Here is a 21,197-nt window from a genome sequence, read left to right as displayed (position 1 = left end):
AAGGCAGAGAGGATGTGTCCATGGAGATCTGCATAAATGGGAAGAGAGGAGGATGACTCCATGGAGATCTGTATAAATGGAAGCAATGGTACCAGATAAAGTATCGGGGGAAAAAAAGTAAAACATTTTTAAGTGTGGTAGAATGGAAAAGAAAAAAATGCAATTCTGCCATTGTTTCTTTGAGTTTATTTTTCACAGCGTTCACTGCGCGGTAAAACTGCCATTATCTTTACTTTATGGAGATTTTGTCATGTTTTACTACTTTGCTACCATTCTGAGGTGCATACGACTTTTTGATCACTTATTTTTCAGCTTTTTGTGAGATGACCAAAAACCTGCCAGTCTGCTGTTGTTGCGTATTTTCTTTTTACTGCATTCACCGGGCAGGATAAATAAATAGATATTACTAGTTCAGGCATTTTGGGAGGCAGTGATATCTACTACATTTCATATTTTTATTGGTTATATATTTTACAAAAAAAAATAGGAAAAGGAGGGTTTGACTGTTTAATGTATTATATATACCTTCAAAAATGTTATGAAGCTTGAAATTTTGTAGTCCTGTAGAAGGGCTTGAACATGTGATCTCTTGCTTTACAATAGGTAAGTACTGCAGTGTACTGGGCCTCTCTATGCTATCCTGTTAAGCTCTACACCTTCATTGGGCCTCCAACTGCCATTAGAATTGTGCAATAGTGATATACATATACTTTAGATGTCCAGAACGTGTTGATAGTATCAGCATTCAACTGTTCACCTTTAAATGTAAATATTTCAACCTATGATGAATGGCAATGAAATAGTTAGCAGCTGGAAGGACATGCAAAAAAAAAAATCAAGCTTCTTGAGCCAAATGGCAGCCGCAGTGTATGGAACAAAAATTAATACTATTATAACCTGACTTCTTTCCAAATGTTGTACAAATTTAAATGCAGTCTTGTCACAGCCCCATAGACTTCACTGCAGTCTCCATAAATATACTGATTACATTCTGCAGAATGTCTGATCATTTCTTGTGTCCTTCATTGTTCCTTTTTTTCACCTTTTCTGTGCCTGTAGGTGACTGACATGATGCAGAAAGCTCTCTTTGACTTCATGAAGCACAGATTTGATGGCAGGTAAGATCAAAATATTTCTGCAGCTCCGAGGTTGGAATTTACATTATCTATAGTGGGTGTCTCAAGATGTCCATTTTGCAGGTATTTTTATTGTTGCTGTTCTCATACAAGGATCACTATTATCGAAAAAATGATTGTCAGACACACTTCCCAGCATGTGAGGTGGGTGTGACTGCAAGGGGTTAATCTATTTTCACTCATTCAATCTTGCACTTACCCTCTACTCAGGTTGCAAATTGAGCATAGATCGCACCCCAACACAGTGCATACACCCTCAGATTCACGTTGCCACCACTTCTATCCAGAAGTCCCAAATACACTCACTCGCTGCTCTCTAGCAGTTGAAGGGTTAACACTATTGAGGCTGTAGGTTCAGAACAACAAGGACTAGGCTTATTAAAGTTTTAAGCTTTAATACAAAAATAGATGCAGCACTTATGAAAAAGTTAAAAAGGATGACAAAATAAAATTACATACCTATTTCATTATAATAATCTTAGTAAACTGGATCCATAGATTAGACAATGTATAAGCTTGAATTGTTGAACTCATAAGTAGAGATGAGCGAGTATACTCGCTAAGGCACATTACTCGAGCGAGTAGTGCCTTAGCCGAGTATCTCCTCGCTCGTCTCTAAAGATTCGGGGGGCAGCGGGGGGCGGGGGAGAGCGGGGAGGAACGGAGGGGAGATCTCTCTCTCCCTCTCTCCCCCCCGCTGCCCGCCGCAACTCACCTGTCACCCACGCCGGCCCCCGAATCTTTAGAGGCGAGCGGGGAGATACTCGGCTAAGGCACTACTCGCTCGAGTCATGTGCCTTAGCGAGTATACTCGCTCATCTCTACTCATAAGTCATAGGGTTTTTATCCCCTTCCTATAGCAATACCACATGAAAGTTGACTTATCATAAAATCAAAAGGAGAAATGCATAAACTAAACTACGTTTTGAAACTACACAAGAAAATGTTATGGTTAAATGTTTCATACAATTTATATGGTCCTGAGAGACGTACTTGCTACTGTTTTATTTTATTATATATGCACACTTTAATAAAAAGTGATTAAACATAAAATTACATATAAGTGTAAGGAAATTGTTATTGTAAAAGAAAGGGAGAAAAGGCAAAAGACATAAAACTTACAGTCCTTAAAGCCTTCGTTTCCCAGAGGCTAGGAAGAAGCAGGTCAGACTTGGCTGGCCTCTCAAAGTGTGGACCTTTTTCTATTATCCAAACATGTTCTATAGTTCTAGTCTCTGACTCAGATTCCAGAACTGCCCATTATTTCATTAAGGAAATTCCATGATTAAGACTAGACAATGGGGTAGTAAGTGGTCAAATACCATGAACACTCAACAGTCCATCTTCTTGAAATCCCCCTTACTATCAGGCGATGAGAATTATTCAGTCTGCACAAACAGTATCCATCTGCCTTTCCTGCACAAACTATATTTAGGTGGCAAATATGACATTTCTCCAGGGAATGTGTTAGGTCTAACCCGAACACAATAATAATGTCCTGAAAGGACGAGAATATATACTCTAGTACAAACATAGATAACACAAAAAATTATATTACAAAATAAAGGGAAATTGACTCTGACCTCACAGATGCCGGAAGGTCCTACCTAGAAGCAGGGCGATTGCCCTGTTCAGGACGGCCCCACGTCAGGATCATGAGCAACCCTGGCTCTCCCTAGATGACAGCAGGGAATGTGGCAACTGTTCGATGTTAAGCAAATTTAATAACCACAATTATCCAGGAGATAAACAACCCATATATTATAGTTAATGAACAGCAGACTTAGCTCTAACTTGAGATCCAGATCATACAGGGAACTGCAAACCAGATCAGATAAACGTTAAGACTTAAAGTCTACAGCCAGGCAGGGGTCAATCTGACAGGGAGTCGCAGACAAGACCAGATATTTAATACTGTGACCAAACAAGAAGTCAGACCAGACCAAGTAAATAATTGGCGCCTTCTGTGAGGACTAGCTGGAATAAATTTACACAAACCAGTGTCGATTGGTTGGCTGGGATGTCCCACCCTTCAGCCAACCAATCTGCCTCCACACAGGAGGAGAAGTATCACTGCCAGCCTCCAACCACAAAATTATAGTAAGCCTGCACCGTCATGAGGATTCCGTTAGTTACGTCACCCCGGTCCCTGATCCTGAGTTGGGGCAAGCGCACTGTAACAGGATGATACGATTCTCCACCCCTTTTTTTTGCAATAAAAGTCCTTAGCCAGTTCAAAGCATTTAAAGAATACAACCAATCTACGACCCATTGGACACCAAATATGTACATATGTATGTAGTCATGTTACCTTTCCATCACAGTGGTACAAATAGATTAATACTGTACCATGAGGAGATTTTGTTTCCAGCATTCATGTCATTAGTATTCATAAGGCTATACATATGTTGAAATGTAGACAACTAAGGGATCTGCAAACCGTATTCATTATATATTTTCAGGATCTCCATTACCAGAGTCACAGCTGACTTATCTCTAGCCAAGCGTTCTGTACTCAATAATCCAGGCAGGAGAGCCATCATCGAACGATCAAGCACTCGCTCCAGCATTGGTGAGAAATAACATTTTCTCATTGAAGAAGATGATGCCATAATGGGTTCTGTAGAATAGTGGGGGTCTAAATGTTGCGGCTGTAAGCCCACAATTTAGTGCATAGGGGAACTGTGTAAAGGTTGGAACACTAAGGTAATTGTTATCAGATGCCAGAAGAGCGTTCAGTATTAAGGTGGCCATACAAATTAGATAGTTTGACGGTTGAGCAGCCGTTGGGTGAGCAATTCTCCATTCGGTGAACCATAGCTTTGCAAGCACAGCCATACATGCTTTAGTCCATATTGGCTGTTACTGTTGTTCAAATTGGCCATACATGTTTAGTGACATTGGATGAAAGATCTTTCTGTCAAAGAAATATCGTTCCTGGGCAAACGATCTTTCATTTGACAATAAAGTTAAAATGTTAAACATGGCCGACTTCTTTCCAAGCAATGATATTCTGTCATTGGTTGTCTGAAGTGAGTGTTCATCGTTTAAGGGGTTGTCTGGGACTTTTTGATTTATTTTTTCTACTGGTGACCTGTCCTCAGGACAATTCATCGATAAATGATCAATGAGGGATCGGCGCTTGGATCTGCGCCGATTATCTGCTGATTATTGGCACCACTGTCACTATGGAAAGTGCAGGAAGCATATTGTGCTGACCATAGCACAGTGGCCTGAGTTGGTATTGCAGCTCCTATTGAGTTCGGGAAGGGAGCATCAAGCATGATGGATTTCATTAGATGTGCCCGGCAGTGGCTTAGTCCCCTGGCCCCATTGAGTGTGCACGTCCGCAGAGAGCTATCAGAGGTTCATGGTCACCTTGTTGTCACTATGGAAAGTGCAGGAAGCGTATCGTGCTGACCATAGCACAGTGGCCTGAGTTGGTATTGCAGCTCATATTGAGTTCAGGAAGGGAGCTTTAAGCATGATGGATTTCATTAGATGTGCCCGGCAGTGGCAGAGGTTCATGGTCACCTTGTTGTTTCTCTGTTCAGTTGAAAAGTTTTCTTTGTTTATCATGTTTTTTTGTTAGACTGAACAGATACAGCAAAATGATATTTGTAGAAGCCTTTTAAGAGTGACGTATACAGTATAACTCTATACCAAATCAATAAGGAACAAAAATAACCAAAAAAAAGTGCTAAAAGGGCCGACATTTTTTAAAATTTATTTCAGAATTTTTTTCTGTATTTAGATATAGATTTTAAGTATAATCACAATCTGAAAATCCTCTTCAGTTCTCTTGTGATTCCTAATTCTGTTCAATATTCTGTTCTACAGCTGAAGTACAAAGTGAAATAGAGAGGATATTTGAGTTGGCTAAGACACTCCAACTAGTTATCCTTGATGCGGACACAATCAACCATCCTACTCAACTGAGCAAAACTTCCCTGGCACCCATCATTGTGTATGTCAAAGTTTCATCACCCAAGGTGAGCCAAGGTGTCACTAAGTTGGTATTTTACCATCTCATTCTGCGTATTATTTAGCTCACATGGGTAAGCTCTGTGACCGAGGCTGCAGCAGAAGGCATCTAGATGTGGTGCAATGACTCACCAAGTTACTGATTGGGCACCAGCGCTCTTGTACGCTGGGCTCTGCCAGCTCATAGAGAGCAAAGGAGCCGTTTCTGTCTTCCGCACCAAAACCATGAAGAAGCAGAGAGCAGGACTTCTTGGACTCTGCTCCCTCTTGGCATTGTCTACCTAGTGCGGCTTCTGATTTCCTCACAGTGACTTCATGCTAGAGGAGGGCAGAATGGTGCATGAAGAGGTAACTCGGGGGGCACTCTCTGCTTCCTTTGCAAATATATAAACAAGTGCACACTTGGCAGGGGGAAGTGAGAAAACTTTTACTTTGGGGAAAGTTTCTTTTTTTCCATCTTCCTTATTTGCATATTACCCAGAGGAGCGTGCATGGCCATTTGAGTCTCCTCATTTAGTTTATAGTATAGTTGCTCTCCCTGAGGAGAAAAGATAGCGTTTCTGACCCCCATTAATACTAAAGTTATTGCAGTAGTTTTGCAGTGATGTAGTGTGTTGTGTACATCCTGTCTTAAAGGGGTTGTCCGGTTACCAGACAACATTCCTTGTACAGGTCCGAGGGTGCTAAAATAACAAAAGGTGCTTACTTACTTATCCTTAGACCCCTTGATTCAGTACTGCGGCCTCGCTGATCTCCTCAGCGTTTGTTGTGGAGTATGATGTCACCTGACTGCTGCAGCCAATCAGAAGCTACAGCGTCAGTGTTCTAGACTCCTGGCGTCTTGTGAGCACTGATGCCAGGAACTCAGAAGGATGGCTCTGCAGCCTCTGATTGGCTGCAGTGGTCAGGTGACACCGGGTGATATCCTTCGCCACAACAAACACCAGGAGATTGTTGGGGTCATAGTTTCCTGATTGCTGAGCAGATGGACAGGTAAGTGCAGCTTCTTTTCTTTCTTTAGAACCGTTGGACATGTAAAGGGAATGTTGGCCTGTAACTGGACAACCCCTTTAAGGGAAGTTTCCATCACAGAAATTGATAACATATCTTTAGAACATGCCATCACGTTTGGATTGGGCAGTGGCCAATCAGGCTGCAGGATTAGCAGTGGCCCTTTCATCAGCAGTTGTGCAGCTCTACTTCCTCAGGAATGGGTTGGGTCTTGACCAGTGATCCTTTTCGATAGTCCATCACTTTCTATGATGGGAAAACCCCTTTAATTTGCCTTTTAGGTCGTCTTCTCACACAGTTTGGCCCAGGCGTTAGTACAGCAATTGAGAACTTAACCAATCTTGCTGCACAAATTGCAGTAGAACTCTGCTTGACATCTTTTATACTTGTCTTTATCCGGGTTTTCCTTCTCGGAGACCGTGAACCATCTCAGATCAACAATAAAAGTTTGCTCACAAAGCAATGGATCTTAAGATGGAAATAATGCGCCTAGTAATGTGGAACAGTCCGTGCTCCTCCCCAGTGGAGAGATGCCCAAATATTACCAGTTTATTAAGTTTATAGCTCAAGTGTCAGCAAAGTGCCTTCTGGAATAGAGAACAAGAGATACAGTTCACATTTGCCTTTTGCACACAAGAGAAGTACAACTGATGCATTTAGTCGTGTGCCAGGCAGCTGCACGAAAGCTCTCTGTCCTCAGTAATCTCTGCTGCTTTCTTTCAGGTGCTACAGAGACTAATCAAATCCAGGGGCAAGTCTCAAGTGAAACACCTCAATGTCCAGATGCTGGCAGCCGACAAACTGATACAGTGCCCTCCGGTAAGAGAACAGGAGACATGCCCGGTGTTACTAACATATTGCTTATAGGTGGAGCCTAGAAAAAATAGATTAATGTGGATTGTAATTAGGGTTGCCACCTTTTTAACTAGAACATACCATCTGGGGGTAAAGGAGGGTGTGGTTTAACATGTCATGTAATTTTCTCTCTATTATACCACCTTCCATATATTTTGGTTCAGGATATAGTAGTAATAGTGTCCCCTTCTGTGGTATCACATATGTTTAGTGTCCCCTTGTGTGGCTCCACTTGGGTAATAGTGTGCCCTTGTATAGTCCCATTCAGGTAGTGCTGTCCCCTTTCATGACCTTGCATAAGTACAGTGTCCACTGTCTATGCTCCCACGTAAGTAATAGTGTCCCCTTGTGTGGCCCCACTTTTGGTTATAGTGTGCCCTTATGTGGCCCCACTTAAATACATTCACCCCCCACCTAAACTCTGACAACAATAGCATGCACTCCCTCTATCATACAGGAGGGTGGCTGCTGCATGCCACGCTGTTCTAGTCACAGTATAACTAGACTCCTCCCCCCGTCTCCTGTGCACGCTATTCTTCGGGGGACGCCGCAAGAAAAAGCAGTGATATTGTACAGAACTCAGAACAAGCCGCGCGGCTGAGCGGGGCTGTTAACCCTTTAAATGCCGCTGTCAATTCTGTTTAAAGGTTTTTAGTACATTATATGGTACAATAAATAGTACCATTGAAAAATACAACTCAGGATGCAAAAAACAAGCCCTCATACAGCGACGCCGATGGATAAATAAGGGAGTTGTGATTTTTTTAAAAGGGGGAAGGAAAAAACAAAAATAGAAAAAAAAACAAAAAAGCTTTGTCACTAAGGGGTTAAATATTGTTTGCCTACATTTTTTAAGAGGACTTTCTTATTAATCATGACATTACCGTTAACAAAAGGAACTGATGCCATACTTAGACTTAAAGGGGTTGTCCATTTCTAAACTAATGATGGCCTATCCTCTGAATAGGTCATCAATAATACATTAACAGGAGTCTGTCGCATGGGATCTCCGCCAAACTGCTGTGTGCTAGGTTGGTGCCATCATGCACTTAGCTGATTTATGCAGGAAGCAGACCTCTCCGTTCTCATTGCAGTGGCCAGACTTGGTATTGCAGGCCAAGATCTCATTCATTTAAATGGGATCTTTGCTTACAATACCAAAATGGGTCACTGCAGTGGGAATGGAGCTGTGTGCTTCCTGCAGAAATCAGCTCAGTGCATTAGAGCACTGGCCCAGAATACAGCTAATCAGTGGCAGTTTTTGGTGATGGACAACTGCCAATCTACTGTTGATGTTATATCCTAAAGGCTCATTTACACGCAAAGACAATCTTTCAAACTATTGAAAGATTGACAGTTCTAGCGATCATTTTGCATGAAGTACTAATGGGCAATGATGTCCACTAGCACTTTATTACCTTTTGCATGTAAATGAGCCTCCAGCAGCTGTTTGCAAATCCCAGCATGTGGTCTGGATTTTGCACTCAGCTATTTTGTCTTTGCATGGGCTGCCTCGAGCTGTCAGCTTAATACAATGTTATCAGCTGCTCCCATGGAAAACATAGCTTGCGGTCCCTGCCGTCTCTCTCTCTGGCTGAACGATGGATTTTATGCTCACATAAAAATCATCTTTCAGCCGAAGAGTGAAAGATGGAAGCATTTGCAACAGTTATCACTCAAAAGCCATCGTTTGAACGAATTTTGAGCAATAATCGTTGCGTGTAAATGGGGCTTTAGTATAGGCCATCATTAGTTTACAACTGGACGACCCTTTTAATATGAAAGGGTGAAGAATCAACCTTGTCTTATTACACCAATGTCTGTTATGCTGCACATTGTGTTACACATAATATGCAAACCTATATTATCACTAAAAAAGTAAAACCTTCGGAAAGAGGCAGAAAAAAAGGAACAAAACGGCCGCAGGCTGCGAGTCCCAGTTCATGCTGAATCGTCACCATTTTATGTTGCTTTTTACAAAATGTTTTAATGGGTTTGCAGTAAATAGTTTTCATGACTCTGTATTTGGCCTAGATATTCTTTGACTTTGGTTTGTTGTATTGTCAGGGGATCCTGACCAAGCTCTTTTATCTATTCTGTATTTAAATGTGTTTGCTGATTATATGGAAACAAAAATGCAAAACACTAATAGTTCAATCGTGGCTACAGGGCTTTAATCCTGTCCTATTCTTAGAATCAGGAAGACCTCATGCCGGGCAAACTCCCTGGAGAGAACAGGATCCTTTACCAGTCAGGTGGATGGCGGATGGCCTTTATGGTTATCTATGTCATTATGCTTTAATTATTGTCCAGCATACATGTTATCCTTCGCATATAAACGTGATACTATTTGTTGTCTACATATAGTTACATATCAGAGCCATTGGAGGTGGTATATACTCTAGTATACATTGGAGGTGGTATATACTCTGGTTTGTCTACACTGAGATATTTGATATTGTAAGTGAAAATTGGCTTACACTGGCGGTTCGTCGAAACCACACAATGACTTTTTTTAAATTTTATTTTAATAGCTTTTTGGCTAATTTTGCATCCCTTGTAATATTACATGCCTATCATGGCTCAACGTCGTGTCGGAGGATCGGGACTGGGGGTGACGTGACAGCATCAGCCCTAACTCAGGCGATCCTGGGCGCCAATGGAGACACTTCTTTGTCAGTGTGGATTGATTGTTCGTCTAGGAGCTGTTTATCCTACCAATCAGCTTTAGTTTGGACATATTTATTCCGGCTCCTCCTCACACAGGCACCGGTTATACTCTTAGTAGGAAGGTGTTTCTGGTCAAGTTGGCAGCTGTGCTTCAGTCTTGTATCTCACTTGGTTTGGTTGTCAGTGTGATCTGGGGTGTCATTACTTCTTATCTCCTGAACAGTTGTGGTCCTTGCACTTCGGTAACATCTAATGTGCCATTCAGATGGGACGAGAGTCGTCTAAACAATTGCGCGAGCGCCGACGTCACCACTGAGGTCATTAGCGCTTGTGCAGAGCTGGATCACAAGCTTCTCGCTCAGAGCTTCACCTTCTATGCAATGCACTGAGCAAGGAGCTTTTACACACAGCGAGAAGCCCGCAATCCAGCCATGTTTTTTTATGCTGACTGAATGTCAGCGATAGCAAGAAATGAACGAGTAGTAAACAAGTTTTTTGCATTTACACGGGACTATCACTCAATTATGTTCTTTTGAACATCCTGTGTAAATGGCCCTTTACTCTAAATGTGCTTGTGTAACATCTAGCTTCCCATATATGCATCTAACATCTGCTGCAGCCATATTCCCTGTTTTCAAATGGAGGGTTGCCGAAGGTTCCTGATGTGGGGTTGCCCTTATCAGGGCGAGCACTCTGCTTTTAGATAGGGTTTCTTGCACTTGTACGTTAGGGTCAGATTCCCAGTTCCCCCACTTTTAAGTTATCCTATATGATAGTTTGTATTATTCACGTTTGTACCTGGTGTGTATGTTCATACTTTAAGGACGTAACATTACATTCAATCCGGATGCGGTGTCCTGCGTCTGGCTCGGACGTAACAATACTGATGTATAATAACTATTTTAATCATTATTTTCTTTCTTTAGGAAATGTTTGATGTGATTTTGGATGAGAATCAGCTAGAAGATGCTTGTGAGCATCTTGCAGAGTACATGGAAGTGTACTGGAAAGCCACACATCACCCATTGCACCCACATACTGGCCAAAATCTCATGACTCCTCCTACTGCCATTCCTGGCCTACAGGTACATCCTTGTTGAATCAATAGGGGACTGTTATATTATATATGCTCATCACACCATAGCTCACATTACCACAATCCTATTGGTCTCCTAGAGAAATCTGAATGCTTTTTACTAATCTTATAACCCAGCAATGTCCTCTGCTCTGCTTTACCCGTATTCTTCCTATGTTTATGCTTTATTACTATGATCGACCTGCATTTCACATTTCTATAACCCACCCAACAGAACCAGCAAATTATTTCGGATCGAGCCAGCGAGCACTCTCCATTAGAGCGAGACAGCTTGATGCAGTCAGATGAGGCCAGCGAAACCTCCCGCAAAACCTGGACAGCCTCTTCCCAAAGGAGTTCCCGCCACATGGAGGACGAATACTCCGACGCCTACCAGGACCTGTATCAGCCTCATAGACAACACAACAGCGGACTGCACAACACGAATGGCCATGACTCCCAGGATCGTCTTCTGGAACGAGACTCTGAGCAGAACCACAACGACAGGAACTGGCAGCGCAACCGTCCCTGGCCCAAAGACAGCTACTGAACGGGGTCTCTCTACACACACCTGATAACACATCCACACACTATTCCTGCATGGCGGTGCATGCCATGAGGCACAGCCACTAAGTGTAAATTCCAGGGTAGCGGCAAGAGTCAAGAATGCACTATGGAGAAAAGCAGCCTGCTCCTCATCTGCCATTTGCTTGGTATCTTCTGCCTGCAAAATGTCATGGCAGACGGGCTGTTAAGAAGTAGTTGCACTTCTGCAGGACCTGGCTGCAATCTAATACTGCAAACAGCAGAGCCAAGACACACAACATGTTCTGGCGGTTTACAGGCAGAGGCAGTAATATGCTGGAATCTAAGAATCAATCCTAATAGCCACTAAATCTGATAATATTCCAGATCCTATCCCGTTGGCCTTATTGCATTCATTTTAAAGCATTTTCGAAACACTGTAGCACCTCTAACCAGTGGCGTCCAAGAGTTTACAAGCCGAGGGCCACATACAGTGAGTGTGGGCCAAGAATACCGAGAAAGCATCACAAGCTTAGAGTCCGTGGAGGCCGTCGGGGATGGTTTGGGCCAGAAACAAACCTTTTTAGGGGTTGCATCCACTTCACATCACACACCTGCTTGAATACCCTGATCTATAGAATTCATAACCCCCCCACCCCCCCCACCCCCCCACCCCCCAAAAAAAAAAGTTTACAGGACAGGTCATGCAAAAATCTTTATAGACACCCAATTTTCAGACTGAGTCCGTGAAGAGATGGGATGACCACCTCTTCTTCTAGGCCAGTCTGAAAATCATGGGCCCAATGTACTCCTACAGGTGTATGCCAGGTCGTTGTGTTGTATTGCCATAATATACTGCCCTTCAGGTATGATCGTCTCCCGCAGATCTTGTTTACAGCAGGTATGCTTCAACAAACATTTTGTATCTCGAAAAGTTATTGAGTTTCTTATCCAGATAATACTTTATCGAAAAACACAAGTTTACTATTTTCGAAGGAGAGGTGACTACATTTATAGGGGAAAAAACGCAGCTTGCCTTAGAAGGAGTCATAACTTAAAGGGGAAATTGTATACCAGTTGCCTTTGTGGCTGGAGGAACATAGAAATAGAAGTCCGCATGGCCAGTACTAGCGATATCAGCCTGCGCTTTCAGGAAGGAAGCAAGCACCGACATCTCAATAGTCTGTAGGACCATCTTACAGAATATCAGCATTTACACATAAGGCACTACATACTAGTGTTTGTGGGAGTTCAATAGTGAAGCTGCCAAATGCACAGTGTTACTGCTACATTGCAATCCATAACCATTAGACTGAAGCTCTTGGCACTGTTCTTTTTTTTTTCATGTATTTTAGAATATATAAGACCTGCTCAGATTAATATATGGAGTAATAGGCATGCAGATAAGTGTAAGGGCCAGTCTGAATCCGTAAAAAGGTCCCACTTCTAAGCTGTTTTGCTGCAGGAAGCAGACAGCTCTGTACATTTTGTAGTGGCCCGAATTGATACTGCAGGCCGAGTCCCATTCATTTCAATAGAACTCGACCTGCAGTACCAACCTGGACCACTGTGCAACATATGGAGCCGTCTGCTTCCTGCAGCAAAACAGCACCCAGAAGTGGGGTAACCTGTGTCCGTATAGATTAGAAACAAATATTGAATGGTTGTAGGTACTGTAGATACTTAGTTTCCAGGAACTGCGCAGTACTAAAATGATAATGTGGCGTCATAGAGTGATGAAGGTTCCCCCTCCCCTTTTATACACATAACTGCAGCTTATTGAGGTCCATCATTCACTGCAGTGGGTTAAATTAAATTGGGTCTGTTCTCTTTGCTTGTACATTTCCCACCCAGACATTGTAGAAGGACACATCATTACTGTGATGTAACAGGACTGATGTGACATGTCCGTGTGTAAGAGCTCCAACGGGTCGAACTACTAGATGGTAGTTCTTTGGGAAACTTCACCTAAAATAATTCTGTGGCTCTTGCACTTCATGTAAGGATGTGTGTTCCTGAAGCTCCAGGACCATGCTTAATCTGCCAACTATTTAACTTCTACCATATACTCATTTGGAGGCATCTCCGATCATCACCTTCTTGGCCCGTTACTTCTTGCATGTCTGTAAATATCTTGAAACACGTTCATTCTTCTTGCATTTATGCTGCTTGCAATTTCTACTTTCATAATAGTCCCCTTTGGAAAGGGGTTTTCCAGGGAAATACTATTGATCACCTATGCTCAGAATAGGTCATCAATAGAGATGAGCGAGCGTACTCGGATAAGCACTACTCGCTCGAGTAATTGGCTTTATCCGAGTATCGCTGTGCTCGGGTCTAAAGATTTGGGTGCCGCTGCTGCTGACAGGTGAGTCGCAGCGGGGAGCAGGGGAGAGCGGGCGGGAGAGAAGGAGAGAAAGATCTTACCTCCATTCCTCCCCGCTCTCCCCTGCAGCTCCCTGCTCCGTGCCGGCACCCGAATCTTTAGACCCGAGCACAGCGATACTCGGATAAAGCCAATTACTCGAGCGAGTAGTGCTTATCCGAGTACGCTCGCTCATCTCTAGTCATCAATAGTTGATCAGCTGGGGTCTGCCGTTTGGAACTCAGGCTGATAGGGTGCCCGCTGTCAGCACCGCTACACACAGAGGGGCCGGAGTTGAAGCTTCTGCTCCAACCACTGTGTATCAGCCGGCAATCGTAACTGCAGCTGCTGCTGTAACTGGTTTTAATGAGAGCTGTGCCTGCGGTTACAAGTGTCGGCCACTACATAGGGGTCGGAGCATCCGCTACATAGGGGCTGGAGCATCCGCTACATAGGGGTCGGAGCATCCGCTTCTGCGTTGTACAGTACTGTTTTGTGGCGCTGACAGCGGGCTTCCGATCTACTGATTGGTAAGGTTCCCGAGCTGCAGACTGCAGCCGATCAACTATTGATGACCTATCCTGAGGATACATCATCAATATTATTTCCCTGGAAAACCCCTTTAAGACAGAACTCCGCATGAGACCTAAAGAGCTTCCTTGAAGATGTAATCACCAGATCCCAGGACACCAGGATAGTTTATAGTGACTGCACACACGTCCTTGTAATGTTTCATCTTCTAAACATTTCAAGTATTCTGTCAGTCCATCTTGGCAGTACTATGAATGTCAGTAGTGTAGTGTACCAACTAGAAAGATGTGTCCTAACTGAAGCTTTAATGGAAAAGTCCACCATTAAATGCCATTTTACATGTTTAAATAGATAAAATCTGCAGAGTTGAATAACTTATTCATTCAGTCAGAAAGCTACATTACATTCAAAATTCTGCCGCGTTCCTCTTACGTGGGACAAGTACATAGTGGGAGCTCCAATGACAAAGAGATAACAAGGGCGGCTATTACACGTGTCTATGTTACAGCTCATTTGGTATGAGCCCTTTACTGTACCTCCTCATGCCTCCAAATTCATACAAAACCATATGAAGGTTGTATCTGATAAAGAAAATTGTGGGAGGGCTATGTGGTGAATCCGTAGTTATATACATTTAAAAAATAAATGTAGTTATTTGTATAGCGCCAACTAGAGATGAGCGAACGTACTCGTAATGAGTACTTACGCACCCGAGTACCGCCATTTTCGAGTACTTCAGTACTCGCGCGTAAAGATTCGGGGGGCGCCGTGGGGCGGGGAGAGGCGCGGCGGCGCGGGGGGTAGCAGCGGGGAACAGGGGGGAGCCCTCTGTCTCTCCCTCTCCCCCCCACTCCCCACTGCTACCCCCGTGCCGCCACGGCACCCCCCGAATCTTTACGCGCGAGTACTGCTGTACTCGAAAATGGCGGTGCTTGGGTGCGTATGTACTCGTAACGAGTACGTTCGCTCATCTCTAGCGCCAACGTATTCCACAGCACTTTTAGGTAATTTTGTTATTTATTTGCCACCACCAAGCTGGGTACTCATTTTACCGACCTCAGAAGGATGAAAGGCTGAGTCAACCTTGAGCCGGCTACCTGAACCATGTGGGGATTGAACTCGCAACCTTAGCGAGAGCTAAGGACTGCATTCCTACTGCCTTAGCACTCTGCGCCACACTTAGTTGTTAGATCACATGTTTTACCAAAACAAAATGAGGTCATGGGTGGGCTTTCACTTTAAAGGGAACCTGTCACCAACATCTCACCGCTAGAATTTAAGGCCCCTTTACACGCAACGATTATCGCTCAAAATTCGGTTAAACAGCCAGAAGTGAGTGATAATCGTTAAATGTAACCGTAGGCAGTCGTGCACTATTTGTTCAATTGGCGTTAAGAGCTGGTTTTTAGGCTGCATAAAAACCATCCCTTGGTTGTTCAAAAGACTTTCTTAACAGTGCGCTGATTGTGTCTGCTTTGCATACATAATGAGTACACTGTTGACTATGCCAGGATGACAACCATGGAATCTGCTGGTCAGATGTTTGCTCAGCTGGGCATGTGTTTAAGCGTTAACCATTGCATAAACACACGCCCAGCTGAGCAAACAACTCCTGGAGGAAAATGCAAAAGATTAGAGCCATTATCTGCACCTGTAATTTTTTTCAAAAATTTCAGTTGTGAGGTTGTTTAAGCGATAACTGTAGCGTGCAAAAGGCCCTTACCTTTGCTAGCCAATGGGGATTGAAAAATCGATCACTTTTATTGCTCTTTCATTTGCTAATGAGCCCATGTACCTCTGCAATTTGGGTTCAAAGTTATAGCTTGCAAATGAGGAGAGAAGAGTCCTATGGCCAAGAAGAGTCGTGTTGATTTATGATCTGCCAAGCTAACCACATCCTTTTTCTCTTGATAGGCAGGTTGTCAAATCTCCCATTATACAGTAAACGCTGTCCAGCCACAGAATGATGATGTGGTTAGCCTGGTAACTTATAAATCAATGCGACTCTACTTGGCCAGATAACTATTCTCTCCTTATTTGCATATGACAAGCTATCATTTTGGAACCTAATTGCAGAGGTATGTAGGCTCACTGTGATAAGAGAAGGCATTAGATTTGATTGAATTTTTTTTCCCTACTGGCCAATAAAGTTAGTTTTAGGGGTGAGCTGTTGCTGACAAATTCCCTTAGAATGTTCCTATATCATGGATGCCATTATTAGTAATACATTACAAATACATTCTCACATTTTATTTTTGTGAACCGTTAGTAGCAGTCAGTGATCACCGGCAGTCAGACAATCAGATGTTCTCCACTTCTTTACATAACTGATTTTTCTGACCATAAGATGCAATTTTTAGCAAGAATAAAGTGCTAAAGTGTCCCTGCATCTTGTACTCTGAGTGTTCTCTCCCCTTCCCTGTCTGTTCCTGTCCAGCCAAGTGCAGAACAGTGATAATGTGGCTCCTGCCTTCTAGACCCCGCAGAGCAGTGATAATTCGGCTCCTGCTGCTAATGCAGTGGATCTAAATACAGGTGACCTCTTCAGAGATGCGAAACTTGGTCTTTTGCGACACCCTGGTTGCTGCTCATCAGAAATTGGGACCCCCGCAGAACAGTGATATCGCGGCTCCTCCCTTTTAGATCCTACAGTGATAATGTGGCTCCTCCCTCCTAAACCACCGCAGAGCAGTGATAACGCGGCTCCTCCTTCCTAGACCCCGCAAAGCAGGGATAACGTGGCTCCTCCCTAGTAGACCCAGCAGAGCAGCAATAATGCAGCTCCTCCCTTCTAGATCCTGCAGTGATAACATGGCTCCTCCCTCCTAGCCCCTGCAGAGCAGTGATAACACGGCTTTTCCATCATAGACCCCGCAGAGCAGGGATAACATGGCTCCTCCCTCCTAGACCCCGCAGAGCAGCGATAATGTGGCTCCTCCCTTCTCGATCCTGCAGTGATAACGCGGCACCTCCGTCCTAGACCCCACAGAGCAGCGATAATGTGGCTCCTCCCTTCTAGATCCTGCAGTGATAACGCGGCTCCTCCCTCCTAGCCCCTGCAGAGCAGTGATAACATGGCTCCTCCCTCCTAGCCCCTGCAGAGCAGTGATAACATGGCTCCTCCCTCCTAGCCCCGCCGAGCAGTGATAACGCAGCTCTTTCTTCTTATTCCTCTCTTACCTCACTCAGTCTCTTGAATTCTGTCTCCATCCCTCAGCACACAGGCAATCTGTGAGAGTGAGTTGAGACAGAACTTATAGACAGAGCAGTAGTCATAGGAAGAAGCCATGCTGTTTAACCCCTTCATGAACACGGGTCATTGATGTGCCTGCATCCAGGTCACATTCTGCAGTTCTGGTATTCCCGCTTTCAAAAAATCATGACTTTTTAAATTCTCAATCCGCACCAAACCTGTACGGAAATAAACATCCCACAGCTTGCCAATGTTATCGCATTCCCAATCGGGACATTTAAGTGCCGCTCTCAGAACAGATAGTTAACAGCCGCGAGCGTAGTTGAGCATACGCCCATCTGAAGAAGCCCTAAGTTTGCAATCCATGTCAAGGGTCATCGTTGGCCTGCAAGTCCCTACACTAACATTACAAAGACGAGGGCTCCTTTACACGGACGTATGTTTCATCAGTATCGTGTGAACCATAACCAGAAGTGGAACGTACAGAGGGAAGGCATAATGGAAAGATTTGCATTCCTTCCATATTTTAGACCCAGTTCTGGTTTTTGCTTACAAAATACTGATAAAAAATACTAGTGTTTGAAGGAGCCCTTAGGAATAGGTTGCCTCTGATGGTTTTTGTACATGTTACAGAACATGTGAAATAACTTTTTTTTTTTCCAATGGAGAGAATGCTCATTGGTCAAGATTAGAGATGAGCGAGTATACTCGCTAAGGCACATTACTCGAGCGAGTAGTGCCTTAGCCGAGTATCTCTCCGCTCGTCTCTAAAGATTCGGGGGCCGGCGCGGGGGAGAGAGGGAGAGAGAGATCTCCCCTCCGTTCCTCCACGCTCTCCCCCGTTGCTCCCCGCCCCCCGCCGGCCCCCGAATCTTTAGAGACGAGCGGGGAGATACTCGGCTAAGGCACTACTCGCTCGAGTAATGTGCCTTAGTGAGTATACTCGCTCATCTCTAGTCAAGATCACTCCCTACATTCACATGGGCGAGCGCGATACTAGGCTAAGATCCTCAGGCTGGACAACATAAGCAGTCTTATGGTGGCTCTCCATGGGATAATGATCATCTGGTCATCTACTAGTTAGGAGGCGTGAGGTTCTTTGGCGGGTGTGTATTTGAACTTTCGATCCCTCCCCAATGCATGCCCATTGACGGCTAGCAGCAACGAGTGTTCTTTCAAAGACCAGCGGGGACTGTTCAGTCGAGGATCACTCGCACGTATTTATGTGTTTTCAGCAACCAATAAATGTTCAGTGGGAGGGCAAAATATTCAAAAAAGGCGGGAGCCAATCAGCATTGAGTGGGGGACAAGCGCACACCTCCCTGCAAAGTTGTTGGCTAGTTGTTGAAAACACCAATTATATTTGTTTACTCCAGACGATAATTAATCAACAAGTGACTATTTTTAGTTGAGTTGAAACGAAGTGACTAGTGAACAAAGTCTTGTACATCACCCACTTGGTGGCCATGTTTACACGGAACTACTTTTGCTTACATTCGCGCTATGAAGCGACTATTCCGCCGATAGTTGTCCCGTGTAAATTTACCTTTACTGTCAGACAGTTTTGATAAATGAGACCGAGTGTTTACACATCCGTATTCACAGTGGGAGACTTTTGTGAAAATGTTTGAAAGCAATGCCCTTAGCAGCCAATCACATCTCAGCTTTTTTTTTTCTTTTCTTGGAGTTCTTTTTTTTTTTTTAATGAAAGTTGCGCTGTTATTGGTTGCTAGGGGCAACAAAGATACTTTCTGCTCTAAAGTATATTTACATAATCCTGAACATTCCATCCCATGTGAAAGGTGCCTTAGGGCTTGTTCGCGTATTTCGCCTGCTCCAGCATCTACTTGTGTGTGCAAATGCACTGCATGTTTGCGCAAAAAAGAAACACATCCAAAATCACGCTGATTTTGTGCGTATACGTGCAGTAAATATACAGGTTTACTGTGTACGCCATGTACATTTACGCACGCCTATTGATTTCAATACGCAATAAGATGGTCATGCGGCATATTTTTTAACATGATCAAGGGGGTCTATTCACCGTGTATTACGCCCGCAAAATTTGAACAAGCCCTTAGAGGTTCTCCAGACAGGGCGGAATTTACAGTAGCAGCATAGTGAAGGACATTTCTCGTCTACAAGCTGCGGAAATAATCCGCACCAAACCGTGTGAAAATAGACAATTCAATTCCACAGCATGTCAATTTTATCGGCGTTTCCACTGTGGAATTAATCTTCTCAATTAGAGGTTGAAGTCCACACAGAAATACGCAATAAAACCCGCTTCAAACGGTGCCGGTTTGGAGGCAGGCTTTCCGAGGCTGATCTGCAGTGGATCGCCCATTGCGGTGATTGCGCTAGAAATCAGCTACTGTGTGAACAAGACGTAGAAAATCGTGATCGCCTATGTGAAGCTAGCCTAAGGGATCATACCTACCGCAGAGCTGTGTGTACAGCCTTCTATGGAAGGATATTTCTGTACGCACATAGAACTATGGAGCATGCCACCGTTTTGCTATTTTGCCCGATTCATATGGAATCCAACTGTTTATAAACTGTTAATACCTGCATTGGAGACAGGTGGAGGTACAGTAGAGGGCTCATGCACCTCTGTGGAACACTGGCCCAAATAGGGCTGGGTGTATGAGTTCCGATGGAATCTAGGCCAAACCTTGAGTCCCGAACAACATCCCCTTTAAGAGTGAGTATCTTGCTCTTTATGATATAGAGGTAATGTCCATCAATACCTGAATTCTGATCATATCAGTCGGAAAATACTTTACTTATTCGGTGAATCAATGTAGTGCACTCTGTCAAAAAAGAACTGCCAACAGCTGAAAGAGTTGGACTCCCCTTGTACTGACTAGAAGTGATGATACTATATAACACCCGCCATACATTCTCCTGCATTCCTTTAGAAAATAACTGTATATCTGTTTATTAGACAATCAAAGAGTAGAGTATCTCTAGTTGGATATGAAGAGTCTCATATTCTAGGCTAGAGGGCGCACTGGTAGAGGAGTTGGGGTACCAAAAATGTTCTGCTACTTCCAAGCAAGACACCTTTTCTCAACCAGACATAGGACACAGGGTTAGCGAAATTACACTTCCTGAACTCAGAGGCCTCTGGAGGGTGTCATGCTGTTCCAAATGAGACGAAATTCAGACGATGCACTCACTATTTATGATAAAAATACATTTTAGTTAAAAAGTCGCCGATAGGTGGCGCTGTAGCTTAACCCTTTCCAATCCAATTTTGGAATCAGGTTGGCTTTCTCTTTTTGCTGTTCTACAACGGTGCCATCTGCTGGCTAAAGCTAATGTGTGTGCGCCAGAGAGGCCCCGACAGCGGAGTGGCTGGCAATAGACGGTAAGAATACCCTGTCGGACGTCTTCTGATATTGGAGCTGTACAAGCTTCAATCAGAATGTAGGAAGACATCAGACAGTGGATTGGAAAGGGTTAAAAATCGTTCCATCTAAACGCAAGCCGATGAATCGTTCCCCTTTCGTTCGTCATTCTTTTGATGCGGGCATAAAAATTATCGTTGGCTCGTTCGGTTTAAACAGCGAATGTGAGACTGAACGATTTTCGTTTGAAAGAACCAACAATATATCTGTGTGTTTTAAGCGTTGCTCGTTCAAAGGTAACCTGCTCGTCTATAAGGACTCGTCCTTCGGAGCGGGCACTGATGCAGATCTGTCACAGGCATATCTGCTACAGCACCACCTATCGGCGACTTTTTTACTAAATTTCATTTTTATGCATCGTCTGATGTGGACGAATTTCATCTCCTTTAGAGCAGCAGAGCGCCCCCCAGAGGCCTCCGAGTAGGGGAAATTTAATTTC

General features: G+C 43.8%; 1 protein-coding gene across 1 annotated transcript in view; it reads left to right on the top strand.

The window, feature by feature from the left end:
* Window positions 1–11,477, top strand: part of CACNB3 (calcium voltage-gated channel auxiliary subunit beta 3) — an 87,805-nt gene extending 76,328 nt beyond the window's left edge. Inside the window, exons 8-13 of the mRNA XM_066594064.1 lie at window positions 1,060–1,118; window positions 3,599–3,708; window positions 4,977–5,128; window positions 6,855–6,950; window positions 10,583–10,741; window positions 10,967–11,477. Of these exons, the coding sequence (XP_066450161.1) occupies window positions 1,060–1,118; window positions 3,599–3,708; window positions 4,977–5,128; window positions 6,855–6,950; window positions 10,583–10,741; window positions 10,967–11,281 (891 nt within the window). The 3' untranslated portion in view covers window positions 11,282–11,477. The remainder of the gene's footprint in view (window positions 1–1,059; window positions 1,119–3,598; window positions 3,709–4,976; window positions 5,129–6,854; window positions 6,951–10,582; window positions 10,742–10,966) is intronic.
* The last annotated feature ends 9,720 nt before the right edge of the window (window positions 11,478–21,197 follow it).

This window comes from Eleutherodactylus coqui, chromosome 1 (genome assembly GCF_035609145.1).
Source record: "Eleutherodactylus coqui strain aEleCoq1 chromosome 1, aEleCoq1.hap1, whole genome shotgun sequence".
Classification (NCBI taxonomy): domain Eukaryota; kingdom Metazoa; phylum Chordata; class Amphibia; order Anura; family Eleutherodactylidae; genus Eleutherodactylus; species Eleutherodactylus coqui.
Note: the sequence above shows the minus strand (reverse complement) of the source record. Positions and strands in the feature narration are given on the sequence as shown.